Source organism: Ammodytes marinus, assembly GCF_949987685.1.
Source record: "Ammodytes marinus genome assembly, contig: scaffold_61, whole genome shotgun sequence".
NCBI classification, from domain to species: domain Eukaryota; kingdom Metazoa; phylum Chordata; class Actinopteri; order Uranoscopiformes; family Ammodytidae; genus Ammodytes; species Ammodytes marinus.
The window spans coordinates 55223-80579 of NW_027648338.1; the positions used below are offsets into that span (position 1 = coordinate 55223).

The 25357-nt window shown below is 42.0% G+C and overlaps 2 protein-coding genes across 2 annotated transcripts; both read right to left on the reverse strand.

Annotated features, from left to right (window-relative positions):
- Positions 1-22: 22 nt before the first annotated feature.
- On the reverse strand, positions 23-10459 carry LOC307270675 (claudin domain-containing protein 1-like). The gene is made up of 4 exons (XM_080054560.1): positions 9858-10459; positions 8901-9008; positions 8444-8581; positions 23-2721 (listed from the first exon to the last, which is right to left on the reverse strand). The coding sequence occupies exons 1-4, from the start codon at positions 10150-10152 to the stop codon at positions 2501-2503; spliced, it is 762 nt and encodes a 253-aa protein (XP_079910686.1). The 5' UTR covers positions 10153-10459; the 3' UTR covers positions 23-2500.
- A 7310-nt stretch (positions 10460-17769) lies between these two features.
- Positions 17770-23188, reverse strand: LOC307270681 (uncharacterized protein; the record flags this gene model as incomplete). The annotated part of the gene is made up of 5 exons (XM_080054567.1): positions 17770-17845; positions 18022-18086; positions 18257-20082; positions 22938-22999; positions 23159-23188. The coding sequence occupies 3 exons, from the start codon at positions 23186-23188 to the stop codon at positions 18315-18317; spliced, it is 1860 nt and encodes a 619-aa protein (XP_079910693.1). The 3' UTR covers positions 17770-17845; positions 18022-18086; positions 18257-18314.
- Between the last annotated feature and the right edge of the window lie 2169 nt (positions 23189-25357).

Sequence of the window (25357 nt, forward strand, 5' to 3'; positions counted from 1 at the left end):
CAATGATCCACCGTTTGGAGCTCACAACTGGGAAATGAACAACACATTTACAGCAGATTCACAAAAGCACAGTCATCCAGTGGTATTTGCCATACGCAACAGTAGATTCAGGGATAGATACCTCCTTTAATTGAAAAGACATTATATGCAAAATAATACAATTTGATATAACACGAGAGCTTACCCACACACAGTGCATCACGTTATAGATTTTGTGAAACCGTGTGATATATTTCCACAGACGCATAGCATGGCATTTAGGGTAACAGTTTTCTTTTTACTAAACATATTCTGTTTTTGGGACATTTACATTGTCAAAAAATAGAAACTACTGACCACTACAGTAATATTCCAGGATATGTTCAAGAATCATTGAAGTGCAAAGGAAACTCTAGCGTTCCACAATATGGCCTTTAAATTACATTCACAATGCCTAAAAAAGGGATACATTGTCCTTTAAATCCTGTTGAATTATAATAATGATGGTAACAAATGAAATATAAATAAATAAACACATATACATTATATAAATAAGCACAACTGAATTGACAAAAGGATGTGGATACTAATTTTTACAACATGGCAGGGGAAGAAAACAAAACAAAAACAAACAAAAAATGCAAAATGGTGAAAAACCATGTCTAAAAAAGATGTCTCTTATTGTAAGTTTACTAGAAAATCAGTGAAAATGTTCCAAACATGCTTGTGGGTAAACCAAATATAAACAAACAGTCAGACCTAATAATGGCCATGAATAAATGCTATATATAAAAAAAAGAAGGGTGTACGGATATCTTTTGCAATAACAGAAACATGGATACAGCAAGAGTCATCGCCTGTCCACGTGCTCTCCTTCATTGAAGCTCACAACCCCCTCACGGTGTTTTGGAGCAGCTGAATTGAAAGGCTAATCACAAAACAGCAAAGGAAAACACGATCGGGGTGTGTACTGTACAGAGCATCTGAACTTTAATGGCAGGTATTTGAGTGCAACAAAAGGGGAACCGTCACCACACCCCACTGTTAGAACTGGGTGTGCTCATAGGTGAAACTTGTTTATGTGAACCAGAAGAAGTCAGTGAAACAGAAGGGTGTTCTTTAAATAGACAATGTCCTATTCCATTCAGTTAAAGTCTTCATCTGGTGAAAACGTGGAGTGCTTGGACTTGATGGTGACAACATTGCATAGGGAATACAGCAACACCAGTATAATCAAGTTGGACAGGGCTGAGAATCAGGTTAAAGTTCAAGCGAGCACACACAATAAATGTCAGTAAATTATCCCTCAGAGCAAAAGGAAAGCCTCACTTAACCTATCTCTGCCTGTATTACTATGCTTTTCTTAACAGGTTACCAGGTTAAGCGATGTCACTGCATTCCCAAAGGCATTGTAATAGCTTTTCAGCTTGGTGTTAAAGGGATAGTTAAGTATTTTTAGAAGTGGGGTTGTATGAGGTACTTGTGCATAGTTAGTTTGTTACCTCATGGAGATGGCTGTCAGCGCAGTCATTGTAAGGAGTTCAGGCGAGATGTTGCAGTAGCGGAAGTCAGCATTGTACTAATGCAGAGCAGGCCAGAAGGAAAAAATCATTCTCCACATATATAAATGCTTACCTAAAAAAAAATAACCATTTAATTGTACACAAAATGTAGGACTTTTTTAAAATGCTGACTGCAAACTGATAAGCTGCACAGCACTAGCCTGGTCCTACCAGACCATCGTACTTCATTTCATTTGTAGAGAGGGTCTGGAATCGCTCAATTGACAAACGTTAACTCACTTGAAGGCGGGTGTCTGTTGAAGTCTAAAACTATTGGATCTGCCCAGTGCCACTCTGGATCTGCCAACCAATCGCAGTCTGCGATGACAAAATCCTAAATTTAGTGGATAATTATTTTTTAGGTAAGCATTTCTATATATGGTGAACACCGTTTTTCTGCTGGCCACATCTGCAACAGTACAAGGCTGACCTCGGCTACAGTCTCTTCAAAACTCCTATTATCGCAAACAACTCTACTGAGCTATCCCTTTAAGTTACTCTGAATCCAAGATATGTCACCTAACACGCATCTTTTTTTCTGGTTGACCTTTTTTCAAACCAATTCTATAACCCCTAGAGAGATGAAAATCAAATCTTTTTAAAATACATTTTAAGGTGTTTTTCAACTTTTATTTTGAAAGTTGAAGAGGTACAGAGTGGGAAAAGGGGGGAAAGAGGGATGACATGCAGCGAACGGCTTCAACCAGGGTCCACTGCGACAAGGATTGAGCCTTAATGGTTTGCGCTTTACCCACTACACCACAGGAGTGCCCCCGGAGAAATCTAATATTTTAATGCAGCACATAGGGGTCAACGCTAGAGAGTACATGCACTTGAATGCATCATAGGGCAAGAACGCACAGATTAACCTGCACCCAATTCCTCTGATCTTGGGTGTCAAGAGTGGGGGGTAGGGATTTTTAAACAGGACAGATATTTGGGGAGGTGAATGTCAAAGTCTATGCCACCCGGTAGGCGGTCATGCGGTAGTAGTTCTGACTGTGGCTGCGTGCGGCCCACACCAGCAGCGCGGCAGCCATCATGTGGAGCGGTGAGGAGATGAGGGCCAGGTAGAGGGACCAGCCCAGAGAGCCGTCCACCTTATCGGGCAGCATGGACACACGGTGGAGCAGGTCCATCCCCGCCAAGTAGCAGCACACCGTGGCTAAGGTGCACAGACCTACAGGGGCACAGAGGGAGGGGGGGAATTTTTAACATTTGTGAATGTTTTTTTTTTTTTAAAAGATAATTTTTGGGCATTTCCGCTTTATTATTAAACAGTTTGGAGAGACAGAGATTAAATGGGTTTGAGAGGGGAACGACATGCAGAGAACGACCCGGGCCAGACTCGAACCCGGGTCAGCTGCGACTGAGGGCCGACCCTCTATGGGGGGGGGGGGGGGGGGGGCTCTAATCACTTCATCACGAACGACCCCCCCAACTTTTGCAGTGCTTTTGCAAACTGGCCTTTTTTTTTTTTTTTTTTTTTTACAGCAGACATTTTTACCTGTCATAGAGGGGAAAGCAAAGGCGCAGCTGTGTTTGTGTTGTGTTTGCTGTCTGGATTGTGCCCCATTGCTTTAGTCGAAACAATGTTAAGCTAAAGGTCATTCAATGCTTAGTTGAAGGTAAACTCAGCTAAATTTTTTTTTCTGGCCACCGATATACTGAATGTCCAATATTCACTCTCCTTTAGCTGCGTTTTGTTCTCGTTTACATGCACAGCGACATTGCGATATTAACTCTGTTAAGATCATATTCGGAATGAGACAACACCATGTAAACAGAAGTTTCTGCTCACATTATTAAGCGTGTGCGTAAATAAGACTCAAAAGATAATTTCTTGCTTCAATCCTTTTTTTCCGACTATACGCTTGTAAACGCCAGTTTGATCACTTTATCATTGAACTTTGATCATACTAGTCAAATTTTATTATCTGATCCAATGCAGTTTACGACGCATGCCCTGGTTTACGGCTCTTAAACTAGCGATTGTAAATGAAACAATTGTGTGAACCTCCTTAAAAGAACAGGTGTCATTTTTGGTTGACAAAACCATGCAAGACAACGATAATGACAAAAGGAGTGTTCATTTTCCTAGGTCAGTAGTTATTACTGCCAACGTCATGACCCTTCTGCCACTACAAGTGAACGTCCCTGGTTTATTCAGATTATAATGATTGTAAATAGGAATATTCCCGTAGCAGCCGCTCATGTAAACACCTCATATGGAATGTTGTCCTATGGACCTTAATCGGAATATGCCGTGCATGTTAAAATGGTCATTGACGCAAATCACTGGGCCGTGAAACCAAAACAATGATCCGATTTTATTCGATGAGAGGAACTGCACTTGGATTAAAAGCTTCATCATCTTAATTATCAAACAGGGTTCGTACAGATGCTTGAAAGTCTGGAAAATGCTTGATTTTCAATCGAGTGTTTTCAAGGTTTGAAATGTGCTTGAAATCTGAACACTGTGCTGGAAAATGCTGGATTTTCTCTTTATTGACCAGTGTCGTAATTCAACAAATTTTTTTATTATGTAAATTTAAAAAAAATCTGTCGCAATGTTTTCTTCGCCACCGTCTTGTATGCACGAGTGCAGTTGCTCCCCGTGTTTTGTTTCCTGGCGCACGCGCCACACCTGGCGATCGCTCCAGGAATGATCCAGAACCACGAGTCGCTGCTCATGGACCTATTGCTCCCGATTACCATACCAGATATCTGTTTCCATTTGGTTATGACGAGGCCCTAATAACCGGCAGGCATAGGCTACTGTACGGCTGCAAAAAGTACCTCCAGCTGTAGCAGGCTACACAATGGGGGAATCGGCACTTAGAAGTCATGCAAAAGGTAAATCAGTTTAGAATTTTTTTTCGTTAAAACTTATCGGACAATGTCACTCTGGATGACTGTTCATTCGTGTTCTTTTTTGTAAGTTGCACCAAATCCCGAGTTTGTATGTGTTATTGACTTGTTGATACAAATAAATAGCATGCTAAATTGATGCTCAACACCGTTAGCAATTAGCTGACCAGCTAGTTCTCAATAGTGTATTGCTCCAAATCCATGTTGTTAGCTAGATAACGTAAGCTTGGGGGTTACTTCATTGTAACGTGATGTTACACTCAGCGGGGTTAGCTCGATGCAGCTCCCATAACAAGTTTTAAGCCTATAACCTAATCCATTAGTCACACTGTAGTGAGATTAGTTACAGAACCAAGATCCGACATTTTAATTTTGTGAAGTTGTCGAAGTCGAGAACGGTCTTTGCTGTCAAGTGATTTCAGTCCACAGTCTCAGCATGTTAACGCTATGTCGCCATATTTGTACTGATGCTTTATTGGACCAGAGCCCACTTAGTCCCATTTACGTTCTGAAATCATGGACATATATTGGCTTAAATACCTTTATTTTATTTGACTGAAAGCCCTTTTTGGGAGGATCACTTTTTGGCAACACACCAACATACACAAACTGTAATCTGGAAACCTAGCAATATTGAAAATGTCTGGTCATACACAAGCTCAAGAATGTATTTAAATATATAATATCCAGGCATACATTTATACATATTGTTATAATTCAGCCCGGGGAAAAAAGGGGTGCAAAGGCTGTATTTGCCCTTTGTTATTCTTACGTGTGTGTGTGTGTGTGTGTGTGTGTGTGTGTGTGTGTGTGTGTGTGTGTGTGTGTGTGTGTGTGTGTGTGTGTGTGTGTGTGTGTGTGTGTGTGTGTGTGTGTGTGTGTGTGTGTGTGTGTGTGTGTGTGTGTGTGTGTGTGCAGGGCCGACCATAAGGGGTAGAAAGTGGGAAAGCTTTCTTGGGCCCAGCCCTTGGGGGGCCCATGGTCTTCAGAGGCCAAGAACCTAACTGAGCCTAACATTATTTTTAACAGAAATATTCACTATAACCATTTAAAACTTGCACAACCATAACGATAAAACAAACATTTTAAATATTGTAACTTAGGTAAAATGCCAATATCTATTCCTCTGCTACCCTCTGCTTCATGTCCGTCCTGTGTGCACGGCACGCTGAAAAAAAGTCGCTAACACCAATTTTAAAAAGCCTGGCTCAGAGCCATTAGCTGTTTATATTTATTTACGATTTTGACATTTCGGGGAACGGGCTAGGCGGGGCACTGGCTCTGAGAGACACATTAACGTGGTTAGTAAACATAAACAAACATTCGCCAAGTGTTCGCTAGAGATTAGCTTAGCCTTTTAGACATCATAACATACTCCCCCACCCTTACCCAGGGCAGGTGGGCTGGGTACCACAAAACTGAGCTGAGGGGGAATGGAGGCTGGCCAGGGAACTTGTATAATTTATAATTTGACCCCTTATACAGTATAAGCCTTGTTGGCTTCCCACCTAGTTGTAGTAATGTGTTAATCACAAAATAAATATACATTTGTTCTCCCAGGAATTTTAGAATCTTTCAGCCCAGCCTCCATTTAATTTGAACTCTCAAAAAATAATCTAGTCTTGAAGAGCTTTTTTAAGTTTGAGCTACAGTAAAATTATTTCCTTGATTAATTCAGGTGTCTCCATATCAGATAAATGTAGTTCTTTAATGTATTCATTTCCTTTACTTTTTTGTGCCATATGGTTACAAAATTTGGTTTTGATATATTGTTGTACAGTTTTGGCTGGATTGTTTTACCTGAGTCGTCCTGCTACTTGTGTCTGGGTGTTATTCTATGAATTGTGAAAAGTATTTGGACCCCTCAGGTAAAACAGAAAACATTCTTATAAAGTTGACAAGGTAATTACTTTGTTGTTTTCCTGAGTCTACTAACAGGTTTAAATGTCTTAACGTACATTTTTGTGTCAAAGAATTTCCCTTTGGGGACAATAAGGTCCAAAGTCTTTGATCTATGTCTTCAGGTTGACGCCAGCAGCCAGGTACAATTTGAAAAATGTTCCATGAGTTTCATGTCACATACTGAACATACTGCATAGACAACCAGACCCAGGTGTCACACCATAAGGATGTCTGACCAGTTCTTTACTGCACCTCAGGGGCGGCCCGCAGCATAGGCAATGTCTGTAATAGTGTCCTTTGTTGTTGCCTGCTCCTGTGATAAACCTAGTGAATACTCAAGAAAACCAATGTTATTTTGTAAAAATCTGTTGAATATTAAGCAATTGCGTGAGTTTTAGGGTATTACAATAAATTGGTAAGTAAGTCAGAAATGTGCTACTATTTTTAAAAACATATATAGTATAATAATCACAAAAGAGTCCTTTTTCTCACTTGAGCTACTGTTCCCCAAACTCTCGCTGCATGTCCCTAGTTGATAAGATAGTTAGTCTCTCTACACATACATGTATGTGTTTATTTAGGGATGAGCGCACACACACACACACACACACACACACACACACACACACACACACACACACACACACACACACACACATTGATACAAGTGAAGTATGAGTAAGGGGGGCCCATTGACAGGAGGTTTTCAGGGGCCCAGCCATTTGTGTCGGCGGGCCTGTGTGTGTGTGTGTGTGTGTGTGAAATAAGTTATTAATTAGTAACCATTTCCTACATCTAGACCTATTGATTATCATTATGGCATTTTCAACTGAATCACAGCAGCACTGATATAGTGACAATATGCTCCATCTCATGTGATATTGCTCAAGTAGGCCTACAGATGAAACTCGAAAAATTTGAATATCGTGCAAAAGTTCATTTATTTCAGTAATTCAACTTAAAAGGTGAAACTAAAATATTATATACTCATTACATGTAAAGTGAGATATTTCAAGCCTTCATTTGTTATACTTGTATTTATTATGGTTTACAGCTTATGAAAACCCCAAGTTCAAAATCTCTGAGCATTCTAATATTACATAAAAATCAATAAAAAAGGGATTTTAAATACAGAAATGTCGGCCCTATATAAAGTATAATCATCGATATGTACTCAGTACGTGGTTTGGGCCCCTTTTGAATGAATTCCAATTAATTTTCCATGATATTCTAATAATGAGTATCACCTGTATAGTCATGTTGTTATTAACCTGATTGATGGTCATTTTGGGCATATGAACTAAACTGATAAAGGTCTCCTTAGGGCCATACTGCAAATTGGTGATTGTCCATATACATTATATGAACACTCCCATTTTACAGATAAGGCAATGTATGAAATCATAAGCATTTATTTATATACTGTATATTTAAAGCTTTGTCTTCCTTGAAAAAGTTGACATGTTATCTTGATAGTGCTGGAAAAGTGCTTGAATTTTAATCTTAAAAAGTTGTACGAACCCTGATCAAAGAAAAATAGATATAAACCTGATATGACTTCTAATATCATATCACCCCTTCCAGGAACACACAATGAAAAGAAAGATGAAAGCTAAGCTGTATTGTCGTTTGCTGACTAAATTGACACCGTTGAATGACAAAGTGACTCAGAATGGGCTTGGCTCCAAACATAACAGTTTAAACCTGCATTATATGGTATGCAAAAAAACAACAACTTTACAACACTTACTGCACAGGCCTGTCAGTCCTACTAAGTGAAATATCTCAACATCCACTGCACTGATTGACACACACTTTGGTACAGACAATCACAGAGGCCAGATGGTAAATCTGAATTGATTTAGGTAATCCCATTGTCATTGTTAGCATTCTGACGTTATCATTTAGCTCAAAGGACTCTTAGCGTTGTTTGCTCTTTAACTTAAGAATATACCCAGGTCCTTTCAGCTGGTGAATTATTAAGAGTAAAACTTAATAAATTCAGTTTTTGACTTTTTGACTGCAATTTTCCCATGCCTTAGTGAGCCTTGATTTACTATTTGAATGACGCATGCGGTGAAACCTGACAGTTATAAATAATTGGCTGTATGCTGCTCGACAGGTCTTACCAGCCAGCAGGTGAAGCAATCCAATGCCTAGGGTGGGGGTGAGGCTCCGGCAGAGGCAAGCACAGAATCCCGTCAGTCCTGCCAATAGCACCAGCCCCAGGGACACCAGCGGCAACAGAAACTGGCACCTCCACAAGTCTGCACACACACACACACACACACACACACACACACACACACACACACACACACACACACACACACACACACACACACACACACACACACACACACACACACACACACACACACACACACACACACACACACACACACACACACACACACACACACACACACACACACACACACAAATGAGTGTAAAGGCATTACCGTTACAGAGGTATGATTCTCCTCATCCTCTTATGCAGGGGAGTAAGAATTTTACACATTGAAATAATGCTGTTGAAATAACATTGAGATAAGGGCTCAATGCTGTTGTTGGGACTGAACTCACAGGTGCGAAGCATGTCCTCTCCACTGTTGTGATTCCCTGGTTCCTTATACTTGGGGGTGAGTTGCTGAGAAGGAGTGAAGCTTCGACACTCCGGCACCAACTTGACATCTGAAAAGAGGTTAATCCATGTAAAAGAACACGGTGACCTAGCACGTATTGGCCAATTTACTGCACACATCGCATAGACAATGACTAACATTTCTTTTAAGATTCTTGAGTGTATTTTCTTCCTTCGAAAATCACCTTCATGCATTATTTTTTAAGTATTTATTCCATTTTATCCATGTAATCATGATGAAATAGCCTACTAATCCATTGCTACAGCTTAGAAAGTTAAGGTTTTTAATGGATAATATGGGTTGATCCATGGATGCACAGATTTGTATGTAATGAATGCTGTGAACAGGGTTAAGGATGGGTTATTAATGTGAATGGTGAAGGCGGGCCATCATGGCTTAAATGGTAAAATCATAACAATCATGTATACACTTCTTTTGTCGCAAGGGGGGGGGGGGGGCTAGGTTCTAATATAGGTAATATGATCATTAATTAAACCCAAGGATAACAGACTAACTATGCATAAGTAGCTTAGTTCATACAACCCCCCTTCAAAAATACTGAACCATTAGGCTACTTTAATGTAACGACCTTGGGGTTTTAAAGATTATTTTAAAGAAAAGTTGACGCTTTGTGACTCGAATAGTAGTAGAGCTACAAAGAGATTCAAAATCAAAGTAGGCTATCGAATGAATTACCCTTCGTGTTGGGAACAGAGCCACACCTACTGTCTGTCATCTAGGCCTACCTGAGGCAAGGTGGGGTTCGTGGAAAAGTCGGTTTGAAACCAGGACCTATTATAAAAGGTTTGAAACCTCTGCCTTGGGGAGTGACATATTGTGCCTACAGCTACACAGGACAGGTTAGGTCAGTTCTTCACCCATAACACATAGGCCTTACCTGGCTCTTTGTACCAGAGAGCGTTGGCGGGAACGAGCACGCACCGCCACCACAGGCCCACGGTCCCGTTGAGGCGGAACAGGGTGTCGCTGTAGGTTTTCTCGTCGAACTCCCCGTCCATGATGAACTCCTCGTACAGGGAACGCAGCTCCGACACGTTGGCCTCGCCGCGCACTGTCGGACTACTGTACTGATACCAGTGCGGCGTCCCCACGGCCACCGACAGATACACGGTGGCCAGTATGCTCAGCACGCATGCGATGACCAGAGCCGTAGCGTAACGGTTGTCAACCATTGTTCACCGATCCACATACACACTAGGCCTACGTCAAAGGGGATTAAGTTAATGCCAGTGGCCGAGTCGTCGCGAATGTAGCAATATCTCCGCTGCAAACCGTCATAAACACTTCTTCTCACTCTGGCATCGTCAAGTCTGCATAATAGGCTAGACCGTGAAGCGGCCACCGAGAGCGTTCTATTTTAATGATTGATACTCATCCCCAGTGCTGTCCTAACAGTCAGCGCCATCTGTTCCCCTGTCCCACTTCCACCGATGGTGGGTGGCCTGACGCGGCGGCGGTCAATCAAACAGCTAGTCCGCAATAACAACCCCTACTCCTCACTAGGAAAGACAGACAGGCCTGTAGCCTAATATATCATTTTTGCATTATGTCTTATGAAGCAGCAAGTGCAATTAGCATGGATCTGTTTGGACAGCAGCACAGTGATGTGTGGGGTTGCACCGTGCACTCGGGATGATGTGAGTTGTAAACACCACTAATCCATGTGGTTTCCTCTTCCGGTTCCGTTTATCATCAGATTAAAAAAGAAAGTGAAACATGATAAAACAGTTGTGGGAGCAGGATCCAAATAAGATCTTGGCAAAGTGTTCAAAGAAACAGTCAAGTTTTCGTCAACCTGTTAATCTAAATAGGTCTACCTGCATCCTGTGCTCACTATAAGGCTGCACCTAATGATTACATTATCGATTCATCGTTTGGTCTACAGCATGTATAAAAGTAGTTGAGTTTAGTATTTTCAAAACCCCATCTTTGGATGTGAGTGAAAGAATAAACAATATCTTCACATTGAAGAGGCTGAAGTCAGACATTTTTTGGCATTCTTTCTTCATTCATTTTCTATTCATCTATTCATTTATCATCTGCAGAGGACTAGTTTCATTTTGTGTTTTTTAAACCAATTTCAAAATGTTGTTCTATATCCAGCAATTAAAGGCAATTCCATGAAGACACATTTTACATTAAGCATTCAAGTCTTGGTCAAACAACATGAAACCAGCATTAAATGTGGGGTGAAGGGTCATTGTCTTCATGGAAGACAGAAAGACAACGAAAGTTTTAGGGGAGAAAAGGGTAGCCTAACATTCGTCAGGATTTTAGAAGTCCAATGTCTCCCAACATCATCCATGATTAAATAAAAAACAAAGAAACAACTTCAATAATTTATAATAATTTATTAATATAGGATTTTATATTCTGATCATACTACAACAAATCCCACAGAATATAGTTATGCATGATTACATAAATACACGTTACATAAATAAGTAAATAGACACTGAAATATTTTTCACATATATATCATGTAAACCATGACCCTTATTTCAGGGTGCGTCCACTTCAAGGTTTTTCCTTCATATAAATTAAGGCTCTTTTCCCTATACAAAAGGCTGTCTATGGAGCTATATGCCATACGTTATTCTAAAGTGGACCATGAACATAAATGAAACTGCATTATGAATTTAAAGTTCAAAGTAAAACAAGTGCATTTTGATGAATCTTTGTTGGTACACGTTACAAAAATACTTCTTTTGACGAAGAATAACTTCCCAAAAAAATCTAGTATTTAGATTTTTTAAAGTGCTCAGAAAAGCAAAATGCATTGCTGCATTACACATCCATTAATAGTTTACATTGCAATAATTTTTTGACAGGCCAGTGCTTAATAGATAGTGTACATTACAGTATATTGTGTTGCTTATTAGTAAAGCTTCGCACAGAAATTGTAAAAATTATGAGAAATTTCACATAATTCATAAATAAACTTTGTATAAATAAGTTAATTGGTAATGCTTTTTTTATATATGTAAACCATAGCCCTTGATAAAACTATATGCAAGAGTAGTGTGAATATTGTCTGACATCCCAGGGCTTAAAATGTTATTTAATTGGCTTATAATTCTTGTGACTAATTGGACCAGCGGGTGCTTAAAGTTGTCTGTGTCATCCTATCCGTCCCAGGGCCCTCGACAACGACATCTTTAATTGGACAACTGTCCGGTCAATGTAAAGTTGAGTTAGATAGTTCATCTAAAGCTGTTCAATATGAAAGATAATCATGAATCCTTCATTTAGGATTGATGTGAGTTCAAAGGGAAATCAGCACAGCTGGCTTGACAGCAGCCATGACAACAGTCCAAGGCAGGATGCGGTGACAAGACTGATCTTGTGGCTTACTCCACCAGAAGCTGGAGGAAAGGAAACAAAATATTAGTTTCAGAAACAGCAACTTTGTGCAGAAACTATTGAAATATTTGATTAAGTAACACTCCATGATGCTTACTTTCGCCATTGACAAGGATGGAGCTGCCTTCAATGTCAAAGCCGGTGACTTTTGTAGATGCACTTATCAAAAGATTTGCAATGTCAGTTCTAGTAGGAACTGCTGTTGATTCAAAGCCAACGTTCATAGCGGTGAAAACTGATCCACTTCTGCAGAAGGAGAAAATATAAAAAAAATTAAATATCAGATTCAGACAAATATTCTTAAATTATGACAAGATAAGTCTTAAAATATTACCTGAAATATATCACTTTCAACGTCTTGAATGAAGGGTATTCTGCACGGAAGAAAGTTTCAAGCTGCAAAAAAAGAAAGTATATTTTATTTTAGTTATTTTTTTTCATCTGTTTTCAGTTTTTTTTGTGGTGCAAAAAACAGACTTAGTCCAGGAGACAGACAGACAGTAGGAAAATAATTTATGAGTACCAATGCTGGTCTTAAAACAATGGATGAGTTTTTCCACTTTTTACAGTAACATCATTTTGCTTCAAGTGTAGCTTGAATTTCTATATAGTTTTATTGTATAGGTTGTATTATATAGTTTATTATGCATAAATACATACTACTCCGTACTGCTTGGCCCTGGACCAGGTTTAAGCAGCTGTCAATATTTTATATCCTCTTATTCATAATAAAGTATTTGTAGGTACTTAAAAACAAGACTGTGGGGAACAAGTAAATAACAATTATAAAAATATATGATAATTTAAGTATTTTTGTAATTAATGGTTACTTAAAAGGTTCAGGACTGAAAAACAAAAGATTGTGGGGAAAATGGTGTCAACACCACTAATATGCTGCTGAACCTACCAAGTGTTAATGTACAGTACAGTTCTAATATGCTACCAAAACATTGGTGGGTAATGTAATGCAACAGTTTGTATGTCCCAGAAATGTAGCTCATTTGAAAATGAGTGATAAATAAGATGTAATTTATTTCACATTTCTTCATAAATGGCAGAATGTAACCATGTTATATTGCTATGTATGAGAGGAAGAAAGCCAGGCTATGGTTAACAGTTACATTATGTGCCAGCATTTAAGCAGCAGTAAGAACTGGTATCCTAATGGTGTCTAATTCATTCAAAACAATTATAGGCTACTGAAAATCGTGTAATATAAAGTGTTATCACAACAGTTCAGTTCTTTGTGTGGGGGCTTTTGCTCTCTGATGAAGTAAGTCAGTATGTGTACCAGCAGTACCAGCAGGGTTTCATAAGGGTGAGACTTACCTGTGTCTCTATCATTGAAGCTCGGTTTTTAAAAGCCATGGATGATGGATCCAGCAAGTCAGCTGTAAAAGTGGCCAGAACAGATCTGAAGGACACCCTTTGTGTTATTGTGATTGTTACAGTTGTAGGTGCAGCGGTCGTCAGTCCAGCATTAGTAGGAGCAGCTGTTTCAGGTGCAGTACTTATAGGAGCGACAGTTGTAGGTGCAGCGGTCGTCAGTCCAGCATTAGTAGGAGCAGCTGTTGCAGGTGCAGTACTTATAGGAGCGACAGTTGTAGCTGTAGCTCGATCAGGTACTGGACCTGTTGTAAACATTAAAAAAGAAAAAGAAAAAGTTAAATATAAACAGCATGAGAAGCATGTATTTTCAAATATTTTACAAACTAGAGCAAATAATTGTCTTGTGATTACTTACCGTCTATTTTGATTCCATCGATGACTATGAAAACACTGTGGTTATTGGTGGTATTAACAGCATCAACTAAGGTTTGAGCAACAAGGCTATTCAGTGGGAGCTCATCCTTGGGGGTAGATTCAAAAAACATAACACCCACTTCTGCCTCAATATTATCCTCTCTTAGTGATCCACGTCGAAACGGCCTGTTTCATGAAACCGAATGGAAAAAGTGTTAGTTGATGAAAAAGGATTCTGTTGGAGTGTGTCACGACTGAATGACCTACGACACGATCAACATAAGAATATATTGATAGATGTATTGCATTTCAATGATGCATAATAAGCTATATAAGGAACCCAAAGTAAAAAGAATGTTTTACCTGAAACTTAACACGAAGCACTTTTCAAACTTAGGACCAAATCGTCTCCTGTATATCCCCGTATACTGCAAAAGAAGAAAGACATTGAGCACAAGTGAACAGAATAGCTGGACATTTCCTTGAAATTAATTTTGGGTTTATCAAATGTCTTGTTCAACCAAAACATTCTGTCCAGTCATCATCTATAACACTGAAACAGTCAATTAAATCTTTGCTCAGTTTGAAAACTTACCAATTCTATCAGTCTTTTTTCAAGATCTTTATATGCTTTGCTTTTTGGGTCAGTGTGGTTCTTCGTAAAAGGTTCTCGCACTTCTGCTGTGATATTGTAAATAGGGATTTGAGTTTCTGTTGTAGGAGCAGGTGTTATTTTTGACGTGGTAATTGTGGTAGCAGGTGTTGTTGCTGCAGTTGACGCCAGGGCAGTGGTTGTTGTTGCCGCGGTAGTTGACATTGGGGCAGGGGTTGTTGTTTTTGGTGCAGCAGTTGTTGTTGTGGGGCTGGGAGTTGTTGTAGTTTTTGCAGCAGTCGTAGGGGGATCAGGTACTGGACCTGTGGTAAAAACAGTTTTTTATAGAAAATGTAATTATGACCCATTAAGTATTTGTGCTCAAAGCGAAATTATCTCTTTACTTGTTTTTTATGTTAAACTAACGTTGGTTCCAGTATAAAGTTTTCTTTGAGAATCTTGTCTATAATAAAAAAAATTGTGTTACAGTAACATTTTGTTATTTATTTAAAAAAAAAGTGAGTGCCACAAGTCTTTTACATAGAGTTTTACCTGTTGTGAAAACAGTTTTTATAGAAAATGTAATAATGACCCATTAAGTATTTGTGCTCACCAAAATAATTTCTACATTCTTATTTTAATGTCAAAGTGACTTTGGTTCTTGTTTAAAGTTGTATTTGAGAATATTGTCTATAATTATTTTTTTTTGTGTTACAGTCACATTGCGTTACTGTCTTATTTATAAAAAAGTGGGCAGCAAGTCTTTTAATTTTTTTTTTACAAAATAGAGCAAAACATTGTGTTGTGATTACTTACCGTCTATTTTGATTTGATCGAAGGCTAAGTCCACACTCAAGGTATTGTTGGTATTATGAACGCCATCAACCAAGGTTTGACCAACAACACTATTCCGTGGGAGTTTTTCAGTGGGAGTAGCCTCAACAAACAGAACACCTACATCTGCCTCAATTGCTCCTGGCGGTGGATTTGGAATACGCCTGTTTCATGAAACCGAATAGGAAAAGTGTTAGTTTAGGATAAAAAAGATTTCTGTTGGAGTGTGTCACAACTACAAAATAAAATACAACACGATCAATGTTAAAAGATATTGATAGATCGAGGGCCTTTTAATAATGCATAGCATAATAAAGACACCAATGTAAAAAAAAAAATGTTTTACCTGAAACTTCTCACAAAGCACCTGTCAAAAAGATTGCTAAATTCCCTGCTGTAAATCGGAGTACACTGCAAAAGAAAAAAGACTTTGAGCACAGATGAACAGAATAGCTGGAACTTTGACTGATTTATTTTTTTCAGCTTATCAGATGGGTTTTTCAGCTTAAACATTCAATGCAGTCAGCATTTACATCACTGAAACAGTCAATTCAATATTTGTTCAGTTTAACAAACACTCACCGTTTCTATAATTCGTTGTTCAAGCGCTTTGTATTGTTTGCTTTGTGGGTTAAGGAGGTTATTTGTAAAGGTTTCTTTTACTTCTACTGTGACAGTGTAAAGAGGGCCTAAAGGTGTTGTCGGAGCAAGTGTTGTTGTTGCCGCGGTAGTTGACGTTGGGGCAGGGGTTGTTGTTGTTGTTGCTGCTGCAGTAGTCGTGGGGGGATCAGGTACTGGACCTGTTGTGAAAACAGTTTTTTATAGAAAATGTAATAATGACACATTAAGTATTTGTGCTCACCAAAATAATTTCTACATTCTTATTTTAATGTCAAAGTGACTTTGGTTCTTGTTTAAAGTTGTTTTTGAGAATATTGTCTATAATTCATTTTTTTGTGTTACAGTCACATTGTGTTACTGTCTTATTTATAAAAAAGTGGGCAGCAAGTCTTTTACATTTTTTTATACAAACTAGAGCAAAAAATTGTGTTGTGATTACTTACCGTCTATTTTGATTTGATCGAAAGCTAAGTCCACAATCAAGGTATTGTTGGTATTATGAACGCCATCAACCAAGGTTTGACCAACAACACTATTCCGTGGGAGTTTTTCAGTGGGAGTAGCCTCGACAAACAGAACACCCACATCTGCCTCAATTGTATCTGCTCCTGGCGGTGGATTTTGAATACGCCTGTTTCATGAAACCGAACAGGAAAAGTGTTAGTTTAGGATAAAAAAGATTTCTGTTGGAGTGTGTCACAACTTGATTAAAATACAACACGATCAATATTAAAATGTATTGATTGATTGAGGGCCTTTTAATAATGCATAGCATAATAAAGACACCAATGTAAAAAAATGTTTTACCTGAAACTTCTCACAAAGCACCTGTCAAAGATAGTGCTAAATTCCTTGCTGTAAATCGGAGTGCACTGCAAAAGAAGAAAGACTTTGAGCACAGATGAACAGAATAGCTGGAACTTTGACTGATTTATTTTTTAGGCTTATCAGATGGGTTTTTCAGCTTAAACATTCAACCCAGTCAGCATTTCCAACACTGAAACAGTCAATTCAATATTTGTTCAGTTTAACAAACACTCACCGTTTCTATAATTCGTTGTTCAAGCGCTTTGTATTGTTTGCTTTGTGGATTAAGGAGGTTATTTGTAAAGGTTTCTTTTACTTCTACTGTGACAGTGTAAAGAGGGCCTAAAGGTGTTGTCGGAGCAAGTGTTGTTGTTGCCGCGGTAGTTGACGTTGGGGCAGGGGTTGTTGTTGTTGTTGCTGCTGCAGTAGTCGTGGGGGGATCAGGTACTGGACCTGTTGTGAAAACAGTTTTTTATAGAAAATGTAATAATGACACATTAAGTATTTGTGCTCACCAAAATAATTTCTACATTCTTATTTTAATGTCAAAGTGACTTTGGTTCTTGTTTAAAGTTGTTTTTGAGAATATTGTCTATAATTCATTTTTTTGTGTTACAGTCACATTGTGTTACTGTCTTATTTATAAAAAAGTGGGCAGCAAGTCTTTTACATTTTTTTATACAAACTAGAGCAAAAAATTGTGTTGTGATTACTTACCGTCTATTTTGATTTGATCGAAAGCTAAGTCCACAATCAAGGTATTGTTGGTATTATGAACGCCATCAACCAAGGTTTGACCAACAACACTATTCCGTGGGAGTTTTTCAGTGGGAGTAGCCTCGACAAACAGAACACCCACATCTGCCTCAATTGTATCTGCTCCTGGCGGTGGATTTTGAATACGCCTGTTTCATGAAACCGAACAGGAAAAGTGTTAGTTTAGGATAAAAAAGATTTCTGTTGGAGTGTGTCACAACTTGATTAAAATACAACACGATCAATATTAAAATGTATTGATTGATTGAGGGCCTTTTAATAATGCATAGCATAATAAAGACACCAATGTAAAAAAATGTTTTACCTGAAACTTCTCACAAAGCACCTGTCAAAGATAGTGCTAAATTCCTTGCTGTAAATCGGAGTGCACTGCAAAAGAAGAAAGACTTTGAGCACAGATGAACAGAATAGCTGGAACTTTGACTGATTTATTTTTTAGGCTTATCAGATGGGTTTTTCAGCTTAAACATTCAACCCAGTCAGCATTTACAACACTGAAACAGTCAATTCAATATTTGTTCAGTTTAACAAACACTCACCGTTTCTATAATTCGTTGTTCAAGCGCTTTGTATTGTTTGCTTTGTGGATTAAGGAGGTTATTTGTAAAGGCTTCTTTTACTACTACTGTGACAGTGTAAAGAGGGCCTAAGGTTGTTGTACTTGGGACAGTGGATGTCGTCGTGGGGGAGGCAGCTGTTGTTGTTGTGGGTGCAGCAGTTGTTGTAGTTGGTGCTGCAGTTGTTGTTGTGGGGGCAGCAGTTGTTGTAGTTGGAGCTGCAGTTGTTGTTGTGGGGGCAGCAGTTGTTGTAGATGTGGCGGCCGTTGTTGTAATTTGAGCTGCAGTTGTTGTTGTGGGTGCAGTAGTTGTTGTAGTTGGGGCTGCAGTTGTTGTAGTTGGAGCTGCAGTTGTTGTTGTGGGTGCAGCAGTTGTTGTAGTTGGTGCTGCAGTTGTTGTAGTTGGAGCTGCAGTTGTTGTTGTTGGTGCAGCCGTTGTTGTAGTTGGTGCAGCAGTTGTTGTAGTTGGTGCAGCAGTTGTTGTTGTGGGGGCAGCAGTTGTTGTTGTTTGGGCTGCAGTTGTTGTTGTTGGGGCAGCAGTTGTTGTTGTTGGGGCAGCAGTTGTTGTTGTTGGGGCAGCAGTTGTTGTAGCTGGGGCTGCAGTTGTTGTTGTTGGAGCTGCAGTTGTTGTGGGGGCGGCAGTTGTTGTAGTTGGAGCTGCAGTTGTTGTTGTGGGGGCGGCAGTTGTTGTAGTTGGGGCTGCAGTTGTTGTTGTGGGTGCAGCAGTTGTTGTAGTTGGAGCTGCAGTTGTTGTTGTGGGTGCAGCAGTTGTTGTAGTTGGTGCTGCAGTTGTTGTAGTTGGAGCTGCAGTTGTTGTTGTTGGTGCAGCCGTTGTTGTAGTTGGTGCAGCAGTTGTTGTAGTTGGTGCAGCAGTTGTTGTTGTGGGGGCAGCAGTTGTTGTTGTTTGGGCTGCAGTTGTTGTTGTTGGGGCAGCAGTTGTTGTTGTTGGGGCAGCAGTTGTTGTTGTTGGGGCAGCAGTTGTTGTAGCTGGGGCTGCAGTTGTTGTTGTTGGAGCTGCAGTTGTTGTGGGGGCGGCAGTTGTTGTAGTTGGAGCTGCAGTTGTTGTTGTGGGGGCGGCAGTTGTTGTAGTTGGGGCTGCAGTTGTTGTTGTTGGTGCAGCGGTTGTTGTAGTTGGAGCTGCAGTTGTAGTTGGGGCAGCAGTTGTTGTTGTTGTTGGGGCAGCAGTTGTAGTTGGGGTAGCAGTTGTTGTTGTGGGCGCAGCAGTTATTGTAGTTGGGGCGGCCGTTGTTGTTGTTGTTGGGGCTGCAGTTGTTGTAGTTGGAGCTGCAGTTGTTGTAGTTGGTGCTGCAGTTGTTGTTGTGGGGGCAGCTGTTGTTGTTGTGGGTGCAGCAGTTGTTGTGGTTGGAGCTGCAGTTGTTATTATGTGGACAGCAGTTGTTGTAGTTGGAGCTGCAGTTGTTGTTGCTGGGGCAGCAGTTGTTGTAGTTGGGGCTGCAGTTGTTGTTGGTGCAGCAGTTGTTGTAGTTGGAGCTGCAGTTGTTGTTGTTGTGGGGGCAGAAGTTGTTGTAGTTGGAGCTGCAGTTGTTGTAGTTGGGGCTGCAGTTGTTGTAGTTGGTGCTGCAGTTGTTGTTTTGGGGGCAGCTGTTGTTGTTGTGGGTGCAGCAGTTGTTGTGGTTGGAGCTGCAGTTGTTATTATGTGGACAGCAGTTGTTGTAGTTGGAGCTGCAGTTGTTGTAGTTGGGGCAGCAGTTGTTGTAGTTGGGGCTGCAGTTGTTGTTGGTGCAGCAGTTGTTGTAGTTGGAGCTGCAGTTGTTGTTGTTGTGGGGGCAGAAGTTGTTGTAGTTGGAGCTGCAGTTGTTGTTGTGGGGGCAGCAGTTGTTGTTGGTGCAGCAGTTGTTGTAGTTGGAGCTGCAGTTGTTGTTGTGGGGGCAGCAGTTGTTGTTGTGGGGGCAGCTGTTGTTGTAGTTGGGGCTGCAGTTGTTGTTGTTGGGGCAGCAGTTGTTGTTGTGGGGGCAGCAGTTGTTGTTGTGGGGGCAGCAGTTGTTGTAGTTGGGGCTTCAGTTGTTGTTGTTGGGGCAGCAGTTGTTGTTGTGGGGGCAGCAGTTGTTGTAGTTGGGGCTTCAGTTGTTGTTGTTGGGGCAGCAGTTGTTGTAGTTGGAGCTGCAGTTGTTGTTGTGGGGGCAGCAGTTGTTGTTGTGGGGGCAGCTGTTGTTGTAGTTGGGGCTGCAGTTGTTGTTGTTGGGGCAGCAGTTGTTGTTGTGGGGGCAGCAGTTGTTGTAGTTGGGGCTTCAGTTGTTGTTGTTGGGGCAGCAGTTGTTGTAGTTGGAGCTGCAGTTGTTGTTGTGGGGGCAGCAGTTGTTGTTGTGGGGGCAGCTGTTGTTGTAGTTGGGGCTGCAGTTGTTGTTGTTGGGGCAGCAGTTGTTGTTGTGGGGGCAGCAGTTGTTGTTGGTGCAGCAGTTGTTGTAGTTGGAGCTGCAGTTGTTGTTGTGGGGGCAGCAGTTGTTGTGGTTGGAGCTGCAGTTGTTATTATGTGGACAGCAGTTGTTGTAGTTGGAGCTGCAGTTGTTGTAGTTGGGGCAGCAGTTGTTGTAGTTGGGGCTGCAGTTGTTGTTGGTGCAGCAGTTGTTGTAGTTGGAGCTGCAGTTGTTGTTGTTGTGGGGGCAGAAGTTGTTGTAGTTGGAGCTGCAGTTGTTGTTGTGGGGGCAGCAGTTGTTGTTGTGGGGGCAGAACTTGTTGTAGTTGGAGCTGCAGTTGTTGTTGTGGGAGCAGCAGTTGTTGTTGTGGGGGCAGCAGTTGTTGTTGGTGCAGCAGTTGTTGTAGTTGGAGCTGCAGTTGTTGTTGTGGGGGCAGCAGTTGTTGTTGTGGGGGCAGCTGTTGTTGTAGTTGGGGCTGCAGTTGTTGTTGTTGGGGCAGCAGTTGTTGTTGTGGGGGCAGCAGTTGTTGTAGTTGGGGCTTCAGTTGTTGTTGTTGGGGCAGCAGTTGTTGTTGTGGGGGCAGCAGTTGTTGTAGTTGGGGCTTCAGTTGTTGTTGTTGGGGCAGCAGTTGTTGTAGTTGGAGCTGCAGTTGTTGTTGTGGGGGCAGCAGTTGTTGTTGTTGGGGCTTCAGTTGTTGTTGTTGGGGCAGCAGTTGTTGTAGTTGGAGCTGCAGTTGTTGTTGTTGGGGCAGCAGTTGTTGTAGTTGGAGCTGCAGTTGTTGTTGTGGGGGCAGCAGTTGTTGTTGTGGGGGCAGCAGTTGTTGTAGTTGGAGCTGCAGTTGTTGTAGTTGGGGCTGCAGTTGTTGTAGTTGGGGCTGCAGTTGTTGTTGTTGGGGCAGCAGTTGTTGTTGGTGCAGCAGTTGTTGTAGTTGGAGCTGCAGTTGTTGTTGTGGGGGCAGTAGTTGTTGTTGTGGGGGCAGCAGTTGTTGTAGTTGGAGCTGCAGTTGTTGTTGTTGGGGCAGCAGTTGTTGTAGTTGGGGCTTCAGTTGTTGTTGTTGGGGCAGCAGTTGTTGTAGTTGGAGCTGCAGTTGTTGTTGTTGGGGCAGCAGTTGTTGTTGTGGGTGCAGCAGTTGTTGTAGTTGGGGCGGCCGTTGTTGTTGGGGCTGCAGTTGTTGTAGTTGCGGCTGCAGTTGTTGTGGGTGCAGCAGTTGTTGTAGTTGGAGCTGCAGTTGTTGTTGTTGTGGGAGCAGAAGTTGTTGTAGTTGGAGCTGCAGTTGTTGTTGTGGGGGCAGCAGTTGTTGTTGTGGGGGCAGAAGTTGTTGTAGTTGGAGCTGCAGTTGTTGTTGTTGGGGTAGCAGTTGTTGTTGTTATGGGTGCAGCAGTTGTTGTAGTTGGGGCGGCCGTTGTTGTTGGGAAAGCAGTTGTTGTTGTGGGTGCAGCAGTTGTTGTAGTTGGGGCGGCCGTTGTTGTTGGGGCTGCAGTTGTTGTAGTTGCGGCTGCAGTTGTTGTGGGTGCAGCAGTTGTTGTAGTTGGAGCTGCAGTTGTTGTCGTGGGGGCAGCAGTTGTTGTAGTTGGAGCTGCAGTTGTTGTTGTTGGGGCAGCAGTTGTTGTTGTTGGTGCAGCAGTTGTTGTAGTTGGAGCTGCAGTTGTTGTGGGGGCAGAAGTTGTTGTAGTTGGAGCTGCAGTTGTTGTTGTTGTGGGGGCAGCTGTTGTTGTAGTTGGGCCTGCAGTTGTTGTTGTTGGGGCAGCAGTTGTTATTGGGGCAGCAGTTGTTGTTGGTCCAGCTGCAGTTGCTGTTGTGGGGGCAGCAGTTGTTGTAGTTGGAGCTGCAGTTGTTGTTGTGGGGGCAGCTGTTGTTGTAGTTGGGGCTGCAGTTGTTGTAGTTGGGGCTGCAGTTGTTGTAGTTGGTGCAGCAGTTGTTGTAGTTGGAGCTGCAGTTGTTGTTGTGGGGGCAGCAGTTGTTGTAGTTGGGCCAGCAGTTGTTGTTGTTGGTGCAGCCGTTGTTGTAGTTGGTGCAGCAGTTGTTGCAGTTGGTGCAGCAGTTGTTGTTGTGGGGGCAGCAGTTGTTGTTACGTTTTGTTCAATGTCGAAACCTATGACTTCTGAAGATGCATTCAACAAAGTCTCCCTCAATTCCTCAACGGTAGGAACAGATGTGTTGTTAAACCCAGCTTCCAAATCATTGATAACTGACCCACGTCTGCAGAAGGAGAAAGAAAAAATATTGCTTGAAATAATAGAATTCGGCCAATATTCTCAAATTGTGACACTATAAGCCTTAAAATATTACCTGAATTTCACCACTTTCAAGAACCTGAATGAATGATAAGTCCTTCTGAAGATGGGTTCAAGCTGCAAAAACAGAAAGTATGTTGTATTTTACAGGAGAAAACTAATTGTTGGTCACCAGTACTGGTCAACGAACAGCCTAGCCATCACACCAAACAACTGCAGGTGTTTTTGAATTTTTTTAGTAGGTCAACTAGCAGATTTTCTTTAGTTGAGACTTACCTGTGTTACTATTGTTGTTGCTCGATCCATAAAGGCTGTGGATGACGAATTGCTAAAGTCATTTATAAATGTGGATTGATAAGAACTGAAGGACACATATCGCGAAACGAGTGTTGCCACAGTTGTGGTTGGCGCTGCGGTTGTTGTTGTGGGGGCAGTAGTTGTAGTTGGGGCAGCAGTGGTTGTAGTTGGGGCGGCAGTTGTTGTTGTTGGGGCAGCAGATGTTGTAGTTGGAGCTGCAGTTGTTGTTGTGGGTGCAGCAGTTGTTGTTGTGTGTGCTGCAGTTGTTGTTGGGGCAGCAGTTGTTGTAGTTGGAGCTGCAGTTGTTGTTGTGGGGGCAGCAGTTGTTGTAGTTGGAGCTGCAGTTGTTGTTGTTGTTGTGGGGTCAGAAGTTGTTGTAGTTGGAGCTGCAGTTGTTGTTGTGGGGGCAGCTGTTGTTGTAGTGGGGGCAGCAGTTGTAGTTGGAGCTGCAGTTGTTGTTGTTGGTTCAGCGGTTGCTGTAGTTGGAGCTGCAGTTGTTGTTGTGGGTGAAGCAGTTGTTGTTGTGGGAGCTGCAGTTGTTGTTGTGGGGGCAGTGGTTGTTGTAGTTGGGGCTGCAGTTGTTATTGTTGGGGCAGCAGTTGTTGTAGTTGGAGCTGCAGTTGTTGTTGTTGTGGGGGCAGTTGTTGTTGTTGTGGGGGCAGAAGTTGTTGTAGTTGGGGCTGCAGTTGTTGTAGTTGGGGCTTCAGTTGTTGTTGTTGGGGCAGCAGTTGTTGTAGTTGGGGCTGCAGTTGTTGTTGTTGGGGCTGCAGTTGTTGTTGTTGGCGCAGCAGTTGTTGTAGTTGGAGCTGCAGTTGTTGTTGTGGGGGCAGCAGTTGTTGTAGTTGGAGCTGCAGTTGTTGTTGTTGTGGGGGCAGAAGTTGTTGTAGTTGGAGCTGCAGTTGTTGTTGTGGGGGCAGCTGTTGTTGTAGTTGGGGCTGCAGTTGTTGTTGTTGGGGCAGCAGTTGTTGTTGGTGCAGCAGTTGTTGTAGTTGGAGCTGCAGTTGTTGTTGTGGGGGCAGCAGTTGTTGTTGTGGGGGCAGCAGTTGTTGTTGTGGGGGCAGTGGTTGTTGTAGTTGGGGCTGCAGTTGTTGTTGTTGGGGCAGCAGTTGTTGTAGTTGGAGCTGCAGTTGTTGTTGTTGTGGGTGCAGAAGTTGTTGTAGTTGGGGCTGCAGTTGTTGTAGTTGGGGCTACAGTTGTTGTTGTTGGGGCAGCAGTTGTTGTAGTTGGGGCTGCAGTTGTTGTAGTTGGGGCTGCAGTTGTTGTTGTTGGGGCAGCAGTTGTTGTTGGTGCAGCAGTTGTTGTAGTTGGAGCTGCAGTTGTTGTTGTGGGGGCAGCAGTTGTTGTTGTGGGGGCAGCAGTTGTTGTAGTTGGAGCTGCAGTTGTTGTTGTTGGGGCAGCAGTTGTTGTAGTTGGGGCTTCAGTTGTTGTTGTTGGGGCAGCAGTTGTTGTAGTTGGAGCTGCAGTTGTTGTTGTTGGGGCAGCAGTTGTTGTTGTGGGTGCAGCAGTTGTTGTAGTTGGGGCGGCCGTTGTTGTTGGGGCTGCAGTTGTTGTAGTTGCGGCTGCAGTTGTTGTGGGTGCAGCAGTTGTTGTAGTTGGAGCTGCAGTTGTTGTTGTTGTGGGAGCAGAAGTTGTTGTAGTTGGAGCTGCAGTTGTTGTTGTGGGGGCAGCAGTTGTTGTTGTGGGGGCAGAAGTTGTTGTAGTTGGAGCTGCAGTTGTTGTTGTTGGGGCAGCAGTTGTTGTTGTTATGGGTGCAGCAGTTGTTGTAGTTGGGGCGGCCGTTGTTGTTGGGAAAGCAGTTGTTGTTGTGGGTGCAGCAGTTGTTGTAGTTGGGGCGGCCGTTGTTGTTGGGGCTGCAGTTGTTGTAGTTGCGGCTGCAGTTGTTGTGGGTGCAGCAGTTGTTGTAGTTGGAGCTGCAGTTGTTGTCGTGGGGGCAGCAGTTGTTGTAGTTGGAGCTGCAGTTGTTGTTGTAGGGGCAGCAGTTGTTGTTGGTGCAGCAGTTGTTGTAGTTGGAGCTGCAGTTGTTGTGGGGGCAGAAGTTGTTGTAGTTGGAGCTGCAGTTGTTGTTGTTGTGGGGGCAGCTGTTGTTGTAGTTGGGGCTGCAGTTGTTGTAGTTGGGGCTGCAGTTGTTGTAGTTGGTGCAGCAGTTGTTGTAGTTGGAGCTGCAGTTGTTGTTGTGGG